Here is a 16,144-nt window from a genome sequence, read left to right as displayed (position 1 = left end):
GCACCCCAGCCCTGCTGCAGGAGGAAGGACAGAAGATCCGGGGGGGTCACTGGGGTGAAAAAGAGGGGGAGGGGGATCACGTTGGGAGGGGGTCACATTAGGGGGGGTGCCCCCAAACCCCTTGAGCCTTTATTAGGAGCCCCTCCCCCCCCTTTTAGCGCGCCCCTTTCCTCCTTAAAGCGCCCTCGCTCCCGTGTTAATCCTGGAACCTACTGACGGTCCCTGCCGTCTTTGACGTCACAGGGGGAGGAAAAAGGGGGGGACCCCGCAAAATAAGGGGGGAGACACTCACCGTCCTCCATGGCGGGAGGGATGGGGGGGGGACACCAGGGGGGTCCCGGGGACACCGGGGCGGGGGGGGGGGGAGGCGACACGATCGCGCCGCCGCTTGCGGAAGCGCCGCCACCCCACGTGACCGCGGCTGCCGGGAAGGCCCCGCCCCTTTCTTTTGCATACGCTGGAGGGAGGCGGGACCCGCGGGGGAGCCGGAAGGGGCGGGGCGAATCCCGGAAGTGGGTCCGGCGGCCCGGAAGCGGAGGCCGGGAGGATGGCGGAGGTGGTGAGTGGGGGGCGGGGAGGGGATAGCGGGGACCCCTCCGGGGTTGTGGGGACCCCCCGGGCCCTCCCGGACTCCCCCCGGCCCCTCCCGGGCTGACGCTCCCCCGCCTTCGCAGGGGGAGGTGTCCGAGGGCTGCCGCCTGCCCGTCCTGCGCCGTAACCAGGACAACGAGGATGAGTGGCGTGAGCGGGGCGGGGACGGGGGCAGGGCTTGGGGGGGGAGGAGCCTGGCGAGGGAAGGGGCGGGGCCTGCGGGGCGGGGCCTGGGTGAAGGGGAGAGAAAGGAGGGGCCTGGGAGAGGGAGGCGGGGCCTGCACACAGGGGCGGAGCTCGGCCGGAGGGGCGCGAGGAAAGGGGGCGTGGCCTACAGGGTGGAGGGCGGCTCGGATGGAAGGGGGGGTGTGTCCTGCCAGGGAGGGGGCGGGGCCTGTGGGCTGGGGCGGGGACTGGGTGGAGGAGAGGGAGGGGCCTGGTGGGGAATGGAAAGTAGGGTGGCTCTGGAGAGGAGGGGCGGGGCCTGGAGACAGGGGGCGTGGTTTGGGGAAGGGAGGGGCGGGGCCTGGAGGGGAGGGGCGGGGCCTGTGGGCAGGGGGTATATGGGGAGTCCCAAGGGGGTATTTTGGGGCGGTATCGGGGGGTTCCCCGGGGGTGTTTTGGGGCAGGGGTGGGGTTTGGGGCACATCCCAGGGGCACAGCCGAGGCTGGGGGGGGTGTCGGGGGTCTCCAGGGTGTTTCATGGGTCCCCGGGGGGGGATGTCCCCAAAAGGGGGGTTGTGACACCCCCCACCCCGTCCCAGCGCTGGCTGAGATCCTGAGCGTGAAGGACATCAGCGGGCGGAAGCTCTTCTACGTCCACTACATCGACTGTGAGTGGGGGGACAGGGATGGGGGGGACACGGGGATAGGGGGGACACAGGCACGGGGGACACCACCCCCATGGTGTCCCCTGGTTTCCCCAAGGGTGGGGTGGGGACACGGAGAGGTTATGTGGGGATGCAGAGGGACTACGGGGGAGCCTGGGGGGGGGCAGCACCCCCCTGTCACCCTGTGTGTTCCCCTCCAGTGTCCCCAAGGGCGGGGTGGGGACACAGAGGGGCTATAGAGGGGGCTATGGAGATGTTATGGGGGGCGCTGAGGGTGCCAGCACCCGCCTTGTCACCCTGTGTCCCCCCGCTTAGTGTCCCCAAGGGCAGGGTAAGGTTAAGAGAAGCTACAGGGCGACATGGAGAAGCTATAGAGGGGACATGGGGGGGCCTGCGGGTGCCAGCACCTCTCCTGTCACCTTGTGTGTCCTGCCCTTGGTGTACCCAAGGGCAGGATAGGGTCACAGGGGCTATGGGGGGGACACAGAGAGGACATGGGGGGGGCTATAGAGATGTTATGGGGGAGGCTGGGGCTGCCAGCACCCCCCCATCACCCCGTGTGTGTCCCCCAGTGTCCTCACATGCAGGACAGGGTCACGGAGGGGCTACAGGGGGACACGGACGGGACATGGAGGGGTTATGGGGGGGCCTGAGGGTGCCAGTGCCCTCCCCCCCAATGTCCCCAGGAGCAGGGCAGGGTCACAGAGAGGCTACAGGAGGACACAGGGGGGTTATGAGGGGTCACAGAGGGGACATGGGGGGTCTTAGGGGTGCCAGCATCCCCCCTGTCACCCCACGTTTCCCATTCGCCCCCACCCCCCTGCCCCGGTGTCCCCCAGAGTGGGGTGGGGACACGAATGGTCTACAGGGGGACACAGAGAGGCTATGGGAGGACATAGAGGGGACAAAGGGGGGGCTATGGAGTGGCATGGTGGTGCCAGCAACCCTTGTCACCTCATGTGTGTCCCCTCTGGTGTCCCCAAGGATGGGGTGAAGACATGGAGGTGCTACAAGGAGACACGGAGAGAACATGGGGGGGCTATGGGGTGACCTGGGGGGTCTTAGGGGGACCTGGGGGTGCCAGCACCCCACCTTGTCACCCCATGTGTGTCCTCCCGGTGTCCCCAGGAGTGGGGTGGGGACACAGAGACGTTACTGGAGGACACAGAGGGGCTATGGGGGGACACAGAGGGGACATGGGAGGGTTCTAGGGGTACCAGCACCCCTTGTCACCCCATGTTCCCCTCTGGTGTCCCTTGGTGTCCCCAAGAGTGGGATGGGGATGTGGAGAGACTATGGGGGGACACAGAGGGGACATGGGGGCAGTCTAGGGGGGCCAGCACCCCCCTGTCACCCCATGTGTCCCCCCCAGTGTCCTCTGGTGTCCCCTGGAGTGGGCTGGGGATGTGGAGGGGCTACAGGGGGACTATGAGGGGACACGAAGGGGACATGGGGGGGTTCTGGGGTGCCAGCACCCCACCACCACCCCATGTGTGTGTCCCAGTGTCCCCTGGTGTCCCCAAGGGTGGGGTGGGGATGTGGAGGAGCTACAGTGGAACACAGAGGGGCTATAAGGGGATGCAGAGGGGCTATGGGGGGGCAATGGGGGTGCCATCGTCACTCCGTGTGTCCCCCCCGTGTCCCCAGTCAACAAGCGGCTGGACGAATGGGTGACCCACGACCGGCTGGACCTGAAGCGGGTGCAGGTGCCGCGGAAGGAGGCCAAGACGCCCACCAAGAACGGGCTGCCCGGCTCCCGGCCAGGCTCCCCCGAGCGTGATCCGGTAAGGGGACAGCTTGGGGACACTGGGGACAGCCTGGGAACATGGTGGGGGGACAGGTCCCAGGGAGAGGAGGTGGGTCTGGGGAGCGATGTTGTAGATGGGGGAGAGAGCTGGGGGGGCACGTGGGGACAAGGGGTGGCCCGGGGGGATGTGCCAGGGACAGGGGACAGACCTGGAGAGACATCAGGGACAGCGTGGGGACAGCGGACAGCTGTGGGGTGTATGAGAACAGGGGACAGCCCTGTGAGGGCACCAGGGACAGGGGACAGCCCCGAGAGGACACCAGGGACAGGGCACAGACTTGGGGGGGCCACCCGGGATAGCATAGGGACAGGGGACAGCCCTGGGGGGACACCAGGGACAGCATGAGGACAAGGGATGGTACTGGGGACACGTACCAGAGACAAAGGATAGCGTGGGGACAGCACAGGGGAGACACCAGGGACAGGGGACAGCCCTGGGGACACACACCAGGGACAGGGGACAGTGTGGGGACAGGAGACAGCCCTGGGGGGACACCAGGGACAGCATGGGGACAGGCGACAGACCTGGTGACACACAGCAGGGACAGGGGACAGCCCTGGTGGGGAGAAATACGAGGGACAAGGGACAGCGTGAGGACAGGGAACAGCCCCAGGGGGACACCAGGGACAGCATGGGGACGGGACAGCCCTGGGGGGACGCCAGGGACAGTGTGGGGACAGGGGACAGTGTAAGGACAAGGGTCAGCCTTGGGGGGGACACACCAGGGACAAGGGATAGCCCTGGGGACACGCACCAGGGTGTCAGGGGACAGTGTGAGGACAGGGGACAGCCCTCGGAACATGCACTAGGGACAGCATGGGGACAAGAGCCAGCGCTGAGGGGACATGCCAGCCTTGGGGTCACACACCAGGGATGGGACAGCATGGGGACAGCCCTGGGGACACACACCAGGGACAGGGGACAGCCCCGTGGGGACACGTTGGCCAGCGGACAGCCCTGGAGCCAGGAAGGGACACCCGGAGCCGCTGGGGACAGATCTGGAGCCGAGGGACGTCCCCAAAACCCCTCGGGGGGAGGGGGGACACCCAACCCCCATGGGGGGACATCCCTCGGTCCGGTGGGGACACCGGGAACTGTTGCGGACACCCAGAGTCAGGGGCCACTCCCGTGTCACCCCCAACCCTGGGGACACCCCTGGGAGGGGGGGGTGGTGACACCCAGACCCAAGGGACATCCCCAGACCCCCCCCCCCCCCTCCAGGGGCCACCCCAAACCCTTGGGGACATCCTCAACCTCTCTGTGGGACCTTGGGGACATCCCCAACCCTTATGGGACCTTGGGGACATCCCCAGCCCCCCTATGGGACCTTGGGGACATCTGTGCCATCTGGGGAGGGGACACCGGGGATCCACTGGGGACAAGCGGTGAGGGCGGGGTGGTGGGGAGACCCGGCTCGGGGGGGGGGGCCACCACCCTTTGGTTTGTCCCCAAAGCCACGCGGTGACTTTGTCCCCGTGTCCCCACGTCCCCATGTCCCCGTGTCCCCCTAAATGCCTCCTCTTCCTCCCGGCGCAGAGGAAGAGCCTGGACCTGGCGCTGCCGGCGGCCCCCGCCAGCGGGAAGAGCTTGCCGGGGCCACCGGTGCCACCGGGGCCACCGGGGTCGGGGACAGGGATGGTGCCGGTGCCGGTTCAGATCACCCTTCGCTTTCACCTGCCCAAGGAGAGCGAGGCCGAGCCCCCCCCGGCCCCCCCGCCCGGCGGCCAGCGCCCCACGGTAACCCCCAGGGTCCCCAAATGTCCCCAAATGTCCTTAGTGGGTGCCCTGACAGGTCCTGTGGTGGCCCCCGGTGTCCCCGTGGCATCCCCGGGTTCTGGAAGGTCTTTGTCACCATCGCTGTCCCCAACGGGTCCCCATCACCGTCCCTGTCCCCAGGGGGTGTCTGGTTTTGTCCACAACAGGTCCCTGTCCCCAGCGGGTCCCTGTCACTGTCCCTGTCCCCAGTGGGTGCCTGGTTTTGTCCCTGATGGGTTCTTGTCCCCAGTGGGTCCCCGTCCCTGTCTCTGTCCCCAACAGGTCCCCGTCACCGTCCCTGTCCCCAGTGGGTGCCTGGTTTTGTCCCCCATGGGTTCTTGTCCCCAGTGGGTCCCCGTCCCTGTCTCTGTCCCCAACAGGTCCCCGTCACCGTCCCTGTCCCCAGTGGGTGCCTGGTTTTGTCCCCAATGGGTTCTTGTTGCCAACGGGTCCCTGTCACCGTCCCTGTCCCCAGCAGGTGCCTGGTTTTGTCCCCAGTGGGTTCTTGTCCCCAGTGGGTCCCTGTCTCCAGTGGGTCCCCATCCCTGTCCCCAACCGGTCCCTGTCACTGTCCCTGTCCCCAGTGGGTGTCTGGGTCTGTCCCCAGTGGGTCCCCGTCCCCAACGGGTCCCCACCACTGTCCCCAGCAGGTGTCTGTCCCCAACAGGTCCCTGTCCCTGTCCCCAGTGGGTCCCTGGTTTTGTGCCCAACAGGTCCATGTCCCCAACAGGTCCCTGCTCCTGTCCCCAGTGGGTCCCCATGACTGTCCCTGTCCCCAACAGATCCCCATCACTGTCCCTGTCCCCCGTGGGTCCCTGGTTCTGTCCCCAACAGGTCCCTGTCCCTAATGGGTCCCCATCACTGTCTCTGTGTCCAGTGGGTCTGTGGGTCTGTCCCCATGGGTCCCTGTCCCCAACAGGTGCCCTTCACCGTCCCTGTCCCTAGTGGGTCCCCATCCCGCCCAGGTCTCTGTCCCCGTGGTCCCCCCCAGCCGAGTGTCCCCAGCCCCACTGTGTCCCCTCCAGCACCCCAATGTCCCCATCACTGTCCCCACAGCCCCCCTCCCACGGCCGGGTGTCCCCATCCCTGTGGTGGGGTGTCCCCTGAGCCTTCCCCTCCCAGGGCAGGGCTGTGCTGGGGCCATACTGGGAGCACTGGGGGGCTGCTGGGGTGATACTGGGGATTGCTAGGGGCTACTGGGGCAACACTGGGAGAACTGGGGGTGTATTGGAGACTGCTAGGGGCTACTGGGGCAATACTGGGAGTATTGGAGGGGCCACGGGGGCGATACTGGGAGCACTGGGGAGCTGCTGGGGTGATACTGGGGACTGCTAGCGGCTATTGGGGCAACAGTGGGAGCACTGGGGGGCTGCTGGGGTGATACTGGGAGCACTGGAGGGGAGCACTGGGGACTGCTAGGGGCTACTGGGGCAGTAGTGGGAGCACTGGGGAAGGACAACAGACTCTCTTACTGCTCCCAGCTGCCCCACAGCAGCGGGGCTGGGCCTTACTGGGAGGGACTGGGAAGGACTGGGAGGGACTGGGAGGGACTGACGGATGTCCCCGCAGAAGCGTAAGGTGGAGGTCGTGTCACCCGCCACCCCCGTCCCCGCCGCCACCGAGACCTCGCAGGCCTCCGTCTTCCCCCAGGTGAGACCAGTGCTTCCCAGTAACCGCCCAGTAACAGCAGTAAGCAGCCGGTAATGCCAGCAACCCCCTCCCCAGTAAAACCAGTAACTGCCCAGTAGCAGCAATAGTTGTTCAGAAACTTTGTGTTTCCACCAGTATCAGGTAGCAACTTCCCAGTAACACTGGTACTTCCCAGTAATACCAGTATACCTTTAATAAAAGCAGTAACTGCCCAGTAACACCAGTATCTGCCCAGTAACACCAGCAACTTACCAGCAAGAGCAATACCTGTGCAGTAACTTCTTCTTCACACCAGTAGCAACTGGGAGACTTCTAATAACCCCAGTCATTTCCCAGTACTTCCCAGTAACACCAGTATTGTCTTAGTAAAACCAATGATTGCCCAGTAACACCAGTAACTGACCAATAACACCAGTAACTAACCAGCAAGAGCAGTAGCTGTGTGGTAACTTGTCATTCAAACCAGTAGCAGCTGGTGAGGTCCCAGTAACACCAGTAACTTTCTACTACTTCCCAGTAATACCAGTAACTTTCCAGTACTTCCTAGTAACATGAGTATTCTCTTGGTAAAGTCAATAAGCTCCCAGTAACACCAGTAACTAACCAGTATCACCAGTAACTACTCAGCAAAGCCAATTGCTATGCAATAGCTTCCCAGTAACACCAGTAGTCTCTTACTAAAGCCAGTAAGCACCCAGTAGCACCAATAACTAACCAGTAACCCACGAGCAGCTGACCAGTAACACCAATAACTAACCAGTAACCGCCCAGTAACACCAGTAACTGCCCAGTAACACCAGTAACCGACTAGTAATCACTTAGTAACGCAAGTGCCACTTAGGAGCCCTCCCCCACTCTTCCCAGTAACCCTCCCAGTACCCCCCACACTCCCTGGGGGGGTCCCCAGACGGTGGGGGGAAAGGAGGGGGGGTCCTTGATTCCTTGGGGGGTCTCCAGCCTCTTGGGGGGGGGGTCCCCAAACCCTGGGGGGGGTCTCCAGCCTCTTGGGGGGGGTCCCCAAACCCTGGGGGGGGTCTCCAGTCCCTTGGGGGGGGTCCCCAAGCCCTGGGGGGGGTCTCTAGTCCTTTGGGGGAGGTCCGCAGGCCTCTGGGGGGGGTGTCCCTCATCCCTTGTGGGGGTCCCCTGACTCTGGGGCGGTCTCCAGTCTCTTATGGGGGGCCCCAAACCCTGGTGAAGGGTCTCCAGTCCTCTGGAGGGTTCCCCAAACCCTGGGGGGGTCCCTATGCCCTAGGGGGGTTCTCTCCTCCCTCTGGGGGGTCCTATGACCATTATGGGGGTCCCCAGCCCCTCGGGGGGATCCCCAGCTCCTGGCGGGGGGGGGTCCCCAGGTCCTGGGGGGGGGGGGTTGCTGACCCCCTTCCGTTGCAGAACGGCTCCGCTCGCCGGGCAGTGGCCGCCCAGCCGGGACGCAAGAGGAAATCGGCCTGTCTGGGCACTGACGAGGTGGGGGACACGGGGCGGGGGGGGGGGGATGTGGGGGACATGGGTGGGACACAGGGGACATGGGGACACAGGGGGCCAGGGGGACACTGGGGGGATGGGGCTGGCCAGCACTGATGGGGCTGGGGGCAGAGGTGGGGGGCAAGGAGGGGAGAAACAGCCTTGAGATGGGGAAACTGAGGCAGGGAGGGGAGAAGCGGCCCCTGATTGAGGGAAACTGAGGCACAGGAGGGGAAATGGGGGCAGAAAAGGGGAAAGGAGCCTTGAAATAGGGAAACGGAGGCACAGGAGGGGAGAAGGAGCCTCTGATCGAGGGAAACTGAGGCGGCAGAAGGGGAGAAAACAGCCCTGAAATGGGGAAACTGAGGCAGGGAAGGGGAAATGTGACCAAAAAATGGGAAAACAGCCTTTAAATGGGGAAACTGAGGCAGGAGAAAGGGAGAAAACGGCCTTAAAATGGGGAAAACTGAGGCAGGGAAGGGGAAATGGAGCCAGAAAAGGGAAGGAAATTAATCCTAAAGCGGAGAAACTGAGGCAAGGGGAAGCGACCCCTGGTTGAGGGAAACTGAGGCAGCGGAGGGGGCAACAACCCTAAACTGGGGAAACGGGGGCAGGGGAAAGGAAACAAGGCAAAACAAGAAGGAGGAAACCAACCTTAAAGTGGGGAAATCAAGGCAGGGGAGGGGAAATGGCGCAAAAAAGGGGGAAAACAGCCTTGAAATGGGGAAACTGAGGCAGAAGAGGGAAAATGGGACCAAAAACGGGAGAAAACCCAACCTTAAACTGGGGAAACTGAGGCAGGGGAGGGGAGAAACAGCCTGGAAATGGGGAAACTGAGGCTCAGGAGGGGGGAAAGGAGACTGATCGAGGGAAACTGAGGCAAGGAAGGGGAAATGGGAAGCAAAGGGAGGGAAACCAATCTTGAACTGGGGAAACTGAGGCAGGAGAAGGGAAAGAGAGCAAGATAACAGAGGGAAACCAACCTTAAAATGGGGAAACTGAGGCAGGGGAGGGCAGAATCAGCCATCAAGCAGGATGAGGTGGTCGGGGGGGTGTCTCACGGATGGGGGTAACACCAAATGAACCCCCCCACACACCTCCCCAAGGACTCTCAGGACTCGTCGGACGGAGCCCCCTCGGCGCCGCGGATGACGGGCAGCCTGGTTTCGGATCGCAGCCACGACGACATCGTCACCCGGATGAAGAACATCGAGTGCATCGAGCTGGGGCGGCATCGCCTCAAACCCTGGTACTTCTCCCCCTACCCCCAGGAGCTGACGGCGCTGCCCGTCCTCTACCTCTGCGAGTTCTGCCTCAAGTACGGCCACAGCCTCCGCTGCCTCCAGCGTCACCTGGTAGGGACCCCCCCTCAACAACTCGGGACCCCCCCCCCCCCCCCCCCCTCCCCGGGGGATTGGGGATCCCCTCCGAGCGGATCTGCCCTCCTTGGGGTGGATCCAGCTTCCCTGGGGTGGTCTGGGGGCCCCCAGGGGTAACACCGACCCCCCTTGGGGTAACACCGAACCCCCCAGGGCAGATCTGAACCCCCCCCCCCCCTGCCCAGGGTGGATCGGGGACCCCCCGCGGGCGGATCTCGCCTCCCTAAATTGGCATGGGGACCCCTAGGGTAACACTGAAGCTCCCCGGGTGGATCTGAGCCCCCCCTGGGGTAACACCAACCCCCCCCAGGGCAATTGGGGACCCCCCTGGGTGGATTGGGGACCCCCGTGGGGCAGATCTGCCCTCCTTGGGGTGGATTGGGAGCCCCCAGGGTAACCCCCCCGGGACCCCCTCAGGGTGGATATGCTCTCCCTGGGGCAGCTCAGGGACCCCCAGGGTAACACTGACCTCCCCCCCAGGGCACCCCAAAGCAGCACGGGGGCCCCCAGGGTTGATCTGACCCCCCCTGGGATAACACAGGGACCCTCCCAGGGCAGATCTGGCCCCCTCTGGGGTAACACCAACCCCCCCAGGGCAGATCTGAGCCCCCCCCTCCCCCCCGGGTGGATTAAGGAACCCCTGGGGCAGATCTCGCCTCCCTGGGGTGGCATGGGGACCCCCAGGGTAACACTGACCCCCCCGGGGTAACACCGACACCCCCCCCGGCAGATCTAACCCCCCCGGGGCATCAACCCCCCCCCCCCCCAAGAGCACACATCTACCCTCCCTGGGTGCCCAACTCCCCCCCCACCCCACTATTTACCTCTCTCAGGGGATGCTACCCCCCCCAAACCCCCCCAAATCTCCTCCCCAGGGTCCAATTCACCCCTCACCCCCCTTTTTACTCCCCCCACCCCTTTTTTTGCCCCTCCCCAGACCAAATGCGACCTGCGACATCCGCCGGGCAATGAGATCTACCGCAAAGGCACCATCTCCTTTTTTGAGATCGACGGCCGCAAAAACAAGGTAAAGCAGGATGGGGGGGTCCAGAGGGGCACCCCCAAATACTGGGGTTCCCTCTGACCCCCCCCTCCCCCCGGGACACCCCCCCCCAGAGTTATTCGCAGAATCTTTGCCTGTTGGCCAAGTGTTTTTTGGACCACAAGACGTTATATTACGACACCGACCCTTTTCTCTTCTACGTCATGACCGAGTATGACTGCAAGGGCTTCCACATTGTCGGCTACTTCTCCAAGGTGGGGGGGTCCTGGGGGGCTTCCAGGAGGTGGGGGGGTCCTGGGGGGCTTTTTGGGGGGGTCCTGGGGGGGTCAAAGGGGATTTTGAGAGGGTTGGGGGGGAGCTGGAGGGGATCTGGGGGAGCCCTGGGGGATGAAGGGGCAGAGGAGGGTCCTTTGGGGCTGAGAAAGGGTCCTGGGGAGGTTTGGGGGGGGCTGGGGAAGGGTCCTGGGGGCATCCCTGGGGGATGGGAGGGGGGCTGAGGGGTGGGGAAGGGTCCGGGGCGAGGCTGAGGGGGGTTTAGCGGGTCTTGGGGGGGTCCCAGGGGACAGAGCTGTGTCTGGGGTTTTGGGGGTGGGGGGAAGCTGGGAAGCCCCCAGGGTTTTAGGGTCCTCAGCAGGCTTTTGGGAGACCCCCGGGGTGGGATCTTGGGGGGGGGGGGGTGGTTGAGAGGGGGCCTTTGGGGGTCCCTGGGGTTTTTTGGGGGGTCCCAAGGAGCTTTGGGGAGGTCCTAAGGGGTTTGGGGAGGCCTGGGGGGTTTTACAGGGCTCCCAGGGGGGTTGGAGGGTTTTTTGGGGGGGGGGGGGGTCCCCAGGGATTTGGGGATCCTGGGGGGTTTTAGGGAAGTCCCAGGGGAGGTTGGGGGGGGGGGGGTGTCCCTGCAGGCATGGGGGCTCCCAGGGGTTTTGGGGGTCCTGGGGGGTTTAGGGGGCATTCCAGGGGGTTTTGGAGAGGGGTCCCAGGGGGGTGTGGGAGTCCCCAAGGGGGTTTGGGGGGGGTCCCAGGGCTTTTGGGGGTCCAGGGGGGTTTTGGGGTGCCAGCTGATGTTGGCGGGGGGGGGTTCACAGGAGAAGGAATCGACGGAGGATTACAACGTGGCCTGTATCCTCACCCTGCCACCCTACCAGCGCCGGGGCTACGGCAAGCTGCTCATCGAGTTCAGTGAGCGACCCCCCCAAATTCCCCCCCCGGGACCCCCCCAAATCCCTGGGGGCACCCCTAAACCCCCAGGAACCCCCCCCAAATCCCCAGAGACCCCCCAAACCCTCCCCAAGGCAGACACCCCCCACCAAACATCCATTGAGACACTTCAAAACTCCTCTGATAAACCCTTAAAACTCTCCGGGGCAGGGAAATAGCCCCCCCTGGGGACCCCAAAAATGCTTGGGGGGGCCCCAAAATCCCCTTGACAGGTTCTGAAAGCTCTTTGGGGGGACCAGCACCCTCCCAGAGACCCCAAAAATGCTTTGAGGGACCCCAAAATCCCCCAAAAAGGCTCTGAAAACCCTCCCAGAGGGTCAACACCCCCCTGGGGCACCCCAAAATACACCGGGGACCCCAGAAACCCTCCATGGGGCAAACCCCGCAATGGGGGGGACCCCAAAAACTCTCCCAGGAGGCCAACCCCGCCCAGGGCATCCAAAAATACACCAGTATCCCTCATTGGGGGGGTCAAAACCCTCTGGGGGACCCCAAAATTCCCTCAATGGACCCCTGCAGACCCTCCTGGGGATGGGGAGGCAACCCCAAACACCCTCTGTGGGGCAAACCCTATCTAGGGTACCCCAAAATACACCAGGGGACCGCAAAAACCCTCTGTGGGGCAAAGCCTGCCGTGGGGTGGAGACCAAAAACCTTCTGTGGGGCTAAGCCTGGGGGGGAGACCCCAAAAACCATCCTGGGGGCAAAACTCCCCCCCAGAGTCCTCCAAAATACACCAGGGAACCCCAAAAAACCCTCCATGGCACAAACCTGCTGGGGAGGACCCCAGAAGCCCTCCCAGAAGGCCAAACCCTGCTTGGGGCACCCCAAAATACACCAAGGGACCCCAGAAACTCTCTGTGGGGCAAATGCTGCCAAGAGAGACCCAAAAACTCTCAGAGCTTCCCCCTGCAAGCATCTAATAATACAACAGAGAACCCCAAAAACTCTCCATGGGGCAAACCCTGCCAGGGGGGACCCCAAAAATGTTCTCAGAGTGCCAAAGCCCACCCGGGGCACCCCCAAATCCCTCCCGGGGGTGGCAAAGCCCTCTAGGAGACCCCAAAAGGACCTTGCAAACCCTCTTGGGGATGGGGGGGGGGGGGCAACCCCAAAGCCCCCAGTGGGGTGGGGCGGGATGGGAGGGCCCCACCCAGCCCCACCCTGGTGTGACACCCCCCCCCCACGTCCCCACCGCCCCCCCCAGGCTACGAGCTCTCCAAGGTGGAGGGGAAGACGGGGACCCCCGAGAAGCCGCTGTCAGACCTGGGGCTCCTCTCCTACCGCAGCTACTGGTCCCAGACCATCCTGGAGATCCTCATGGGGCTGAAGGCCGAGGGGGGGGAGCGCCCCCAGATCACCATCAAGTAAGCCCCGCCCCCCTCCTAGATGCTCCGCCCCTCCCCGAGGCTCCACCCCCCTCCCCAAGGCTCCACCCCCCTGCTTTCCCCAAGTGATCCCAGGCACCTGGGGAAATGGCTGCTCCTCCTGGCCCCGCCCACCTTGCCCAAAGTCCTGCCCACTCAAGGTCACACCCTGCTCTAGACCACACCCCCTCCCTCTTAGGCTCCACCCCAACTCTTTAGGCTCCACCCCCTCATTTGTCCCAGGGGACGCCAGGAACAGGGTACTCTTCTGAGCCCCGCCCACCCCACCTGAAGCCCCTCCCAGCCAGGACACGCCCTCATGTGCTAGACCACACCCCCATCCCTTTAGGCTCCACCTCCTTTTCTCTAGGGGTGCGCCCAGGGAACAGGGCACCCCTCCTGGCCACACCCACCCTGCCTGAAGACCCACCCACTCCAGGACACACCTCTAGGTGCCACTCCCCTTTAGGCCCCACCCCCCTCCACTCAGCCACACCCCCATGGACAAAGCCCCACCCCACCCATTACCCCTTTAGCCCCGGGGCAGGACCACACCCTCAGGCCCCACCCACCCCTAAGCCCCACCCCTTCTCCCTGAGACCCCACCCCCTTCCCTAGCCCTCAGGGCTTCCCTGGGACAGGGCAAGAGGGGTCCTTGAGTTTGGGGGGGTTTGGGGGAGCCCAGAGGAGGATGGGGGGGGTGAGGGGGGTCTGGGGGTGCCACATCCCCCCCATGCCCCCCCAAAACCGCCCCAGCGAGATCAGCGAGATCACCAGCATCAAGAAGGAGGACGTCATCTCCACCCTCCAGTACCTCAACCTCATCAACTACTACAAGGTGCGCCCGGACACCGGCGTCCCCCCCCAGGCTGGGGGAGGGGGGCGTGGGCACCCCAGGGTCCCCTGAGTTGTGGGGGGGGTGGGGCACCAGCACATCTGGGTCCCCCAAAAGCCTTGGGGAGGGGACCCCCAACTCCCCTTCGGAGCATCACGACACTTCGGGGCATCATAGTGGGGGGCTGCCCAGATGCCCGCGTCCCTCCTGGACGCCTGGGTCCCCCCCCAATATCTGGGTGACCCCCCCTGACGCCTGGGTGACCCCCCCCGATGCCTGGGTGACCCCCCGCAGGGGCAGTACATCCTGACGCTGTCGGAGGACATCGTGGAGGGACACGAGCGGGCGATGCTGAAGCGGGTGCTGCGCATCGACGCCAAGTGCCTCCACTTCACCCCCAAGGACTGGAGCAAGCGGGGCAAGTGGTGAGGCCACGCCCAGCTGCCACACCCACTCAGGCCACACCCACCGGCCACCCCACCCCCCTCATTACCCCACAGCCGCTAATTAAACATCGTCACCGGGTCCTCGGCTCTGGCTCCTTTATTGAAGGTGGATGGGGGGTGGGGCTTATACAGGCTCCACCCCCACAGGGGAGGGGCTTCACGTGTGGGCAGGGTCTGTCAGGGCTCCGCCTCCTCGTCGCTGTCGTCGGTCTCGCGGACGGGGGCGTGGATCTGGGGGGAGGGAGGGGGTGAGGGGGGACCCCTGGCACCTCCCACCCTGCCCCCCAAGGGGGGACCCCGGCACCCGGGACTCACCGCGCAGGCGAGGGGCCCCCACTGCAGCGCCAGGGCCAGGCCCCGGGCAGGGGAGGGGACGGTGTCGGCCCCCCAGTCCGTGATGACCTCAAAGGTCCCCGTCACTGTCGCGCACCGCTCCTAGGAGGTCAAAGGTCAGTGGGGGGCACAGGGCACAACCTGCCCCATAGAAAGGGATTTAGGGGGCAACGGGGGGGGGGGGGGGGCTGTGCCACACGGAGGGAGGGGATATGGGGGGGCTCTACCCCACAGCGGGGGACATGCGCCCCCCATGTGTGGGGCAGCCTCACCTGGGGGTCTCCCTCGTTGCCGAGGGGGGGCTCCTCCTCCCGCAGCAGCACCCCCCGGTAGCCGTGGGGCAGCGGCAGCTCCCGGCCCCCCATGCGCCGTCCCCGGAACGAGGCCCACAGCTCTGGGGGGGGGGGGGGCGTCAGGCCCCCAAACCTGCCCCACAGTGGCCCTGTGCCCCCCCAAACGGCTCCCTCAGACTCCCTCCCCCAGCCCCACGGCGGCTCCCACGGCCCCCCAAGCCCACCCCACTCCCCCAGACACCCCCCTCAGCCCCACAGTGACCCCCCCGGGTCCCCGCTCTCCCATCCCGGCCCCCCACCCCCCCGCCCAGGCCCCGGAGCCTCCCCCCGGCCCTCCCCTGGGCCCTCACCGCCGCCGGGGCCGGGCTGGGCCCGCAGGAAGGCGGCCACGGGCGCGGGTCCGTCGCGCTCCACCCGGCAGGGCAGGAGCTGGGCCGGCAGCCGGGGCTGCACCGCGCCGGGAGCCGCCCGCAGCCGCACCCCCGCCGCCATGGCGGGCGCCGCCGGAAGCGGAGGTGACGAACACGATCGCGCCGGAAGTTACCATGGCGGCGGCGCGAAGCACCATGGGAGTTGTAGTTCTGGGCGGGGACTTCCCTCCCACATCCCCACCCCCATAGGACACCCGTTCCCCCCGCCCCCCAGCCCCCTCCCAGCCCCATGGATCCCCGTGTGTGTCCCCAGCCCCACAAGGACTCCCCCACATCCCCCTCTCAGCCCCACAGATCCCTCTATGGGCCCCCCATGGCCCCCCCAGCCCCATGGAACCCCCATGGCCCCCCCAGCCCCATAGATTCTCCATGGGACCCCGCCGTCACCCTCCAGCCCCACAGGGACCCTCCCCAGCCCCATGGATTCCCCCTGGGACCCCCATGACCCCCTCCCAGCCCCAAAGGGACCCCCCCCCCTCCCCCATCCCCACGGATCCCTCCGTGGGACCCCCATGGGACCCCCCCTTGTCACCTCGCCCCCCCCCCCCCCCGAGATGGACAGACGGACAGACACCGGCTCTGCGCTCCCCGTGTTCGTGGGGGGTGACGGGGAGGGGGAGGGGGCGACCACGCCCTGACACGCCCCCGTCACAGCCCGACACGCCCCAATACATGTCGACACACGCCGTCACGCCGCGTCATGCGCCGTCACAGCACGTCACGCCTCCCCCTGCCCCCGCAGCAGCC

The 16,144-nt window shown here is 65.5% G+C and overlaps 2 protein-coding genes across 4 annotated transcripts; one reads left to right on the top strand and one right to left on the bottom strand.

Moving 5' to 3' along the window:
- The first annotated feature begins 498 nt into the window (after window positions 1-498).
- Window positions 499-14,419, top strand: KAT5 (lysine acetyltransferase 5). 3 transcript variants are annotated; one of them, XM_075526111.1, is made up of 14 exons: window positions 499-559; window positions 675-741; window positions 1,356-1,424; window positions 3,069-3,205; window positions 4,766-4,966; window positions 6,554-6,634; window positions 8,024-8,098; window positions 9,202-9,450; window positions 10,412-10,501; window positions 10,591-10,731; window positions 11,560-11,653; window positions 12,900-13,059; window positions 13,816-13,897; window positions 14,189-14,419. In XM_075526111.1, the coding sequence occupies exons 1-14, from the start codon at window positions 548-550 to the stop codon at window positions 14,321-14,323; spliced, it is 1,593 nt and encodes a 530-aa protein (XP_075382226.1). In that variant the 5' UTR covers window positions 499-547; the 3' UTR covers window positions 14,324-14,419. The 3 variants fall into 3 exon arrangements, with proteins under 3 accessions (XP_075382226.1, XP_075382228.1, XP_075382227.1); XM_075526112.1 differs by having other exon boundaries at window positions 528-556; XM_075526113.1 differs by lacking the exon at window positions 4,766-4,966.
- Window positions 14,420-15,494, bottom strand: RNASEH2C (ribonuclease H2 subunit C). The gene is made up of 4 exons (XM_075526115.1): window positions 15,317-15,494; window positions 14,946-15,067; window positions 14,656-14,775; window positions 14,420-14,571 (listed from the first exon to the last, which is right to left on the bottom strand). The coding sequence occupies exons 1-4, from the start codon at window positions 15,456-15,458 to the stop codon at window positions 14,518-14,520; spliced, it is 438 nt and encodes a 145-aa protein (XP_075382230.1). The 5' UTR covers window positions 15,459-15,494; the 3' UTR covers window positions 14,420-14,517.
- Window positions 15,495-16,144: the final 650 nt, after the last annotated feature.

Source organism: Mycteria americana, chromosome 30, assembly GCF_035582795.1.
Source record: "Mycteria americana isolate JAX WOST 10 ecotype Jacksonville Zoo and Gardens chromosome 30, USCA_MyAme_1.0, whole genome shotgun sequence".
In the NCBI taxonomy this organism is placed as follows: Eukaryota; Metazoa; Chordata; class Aves; order Ciconiiformes; family Ciconiidae; genus Mycteria; species Mycteria americana.
Note: the sequence above shows the minus strand (reverse complement) of the source record. Positions and strands in the feature narration are given on the sequence as shown.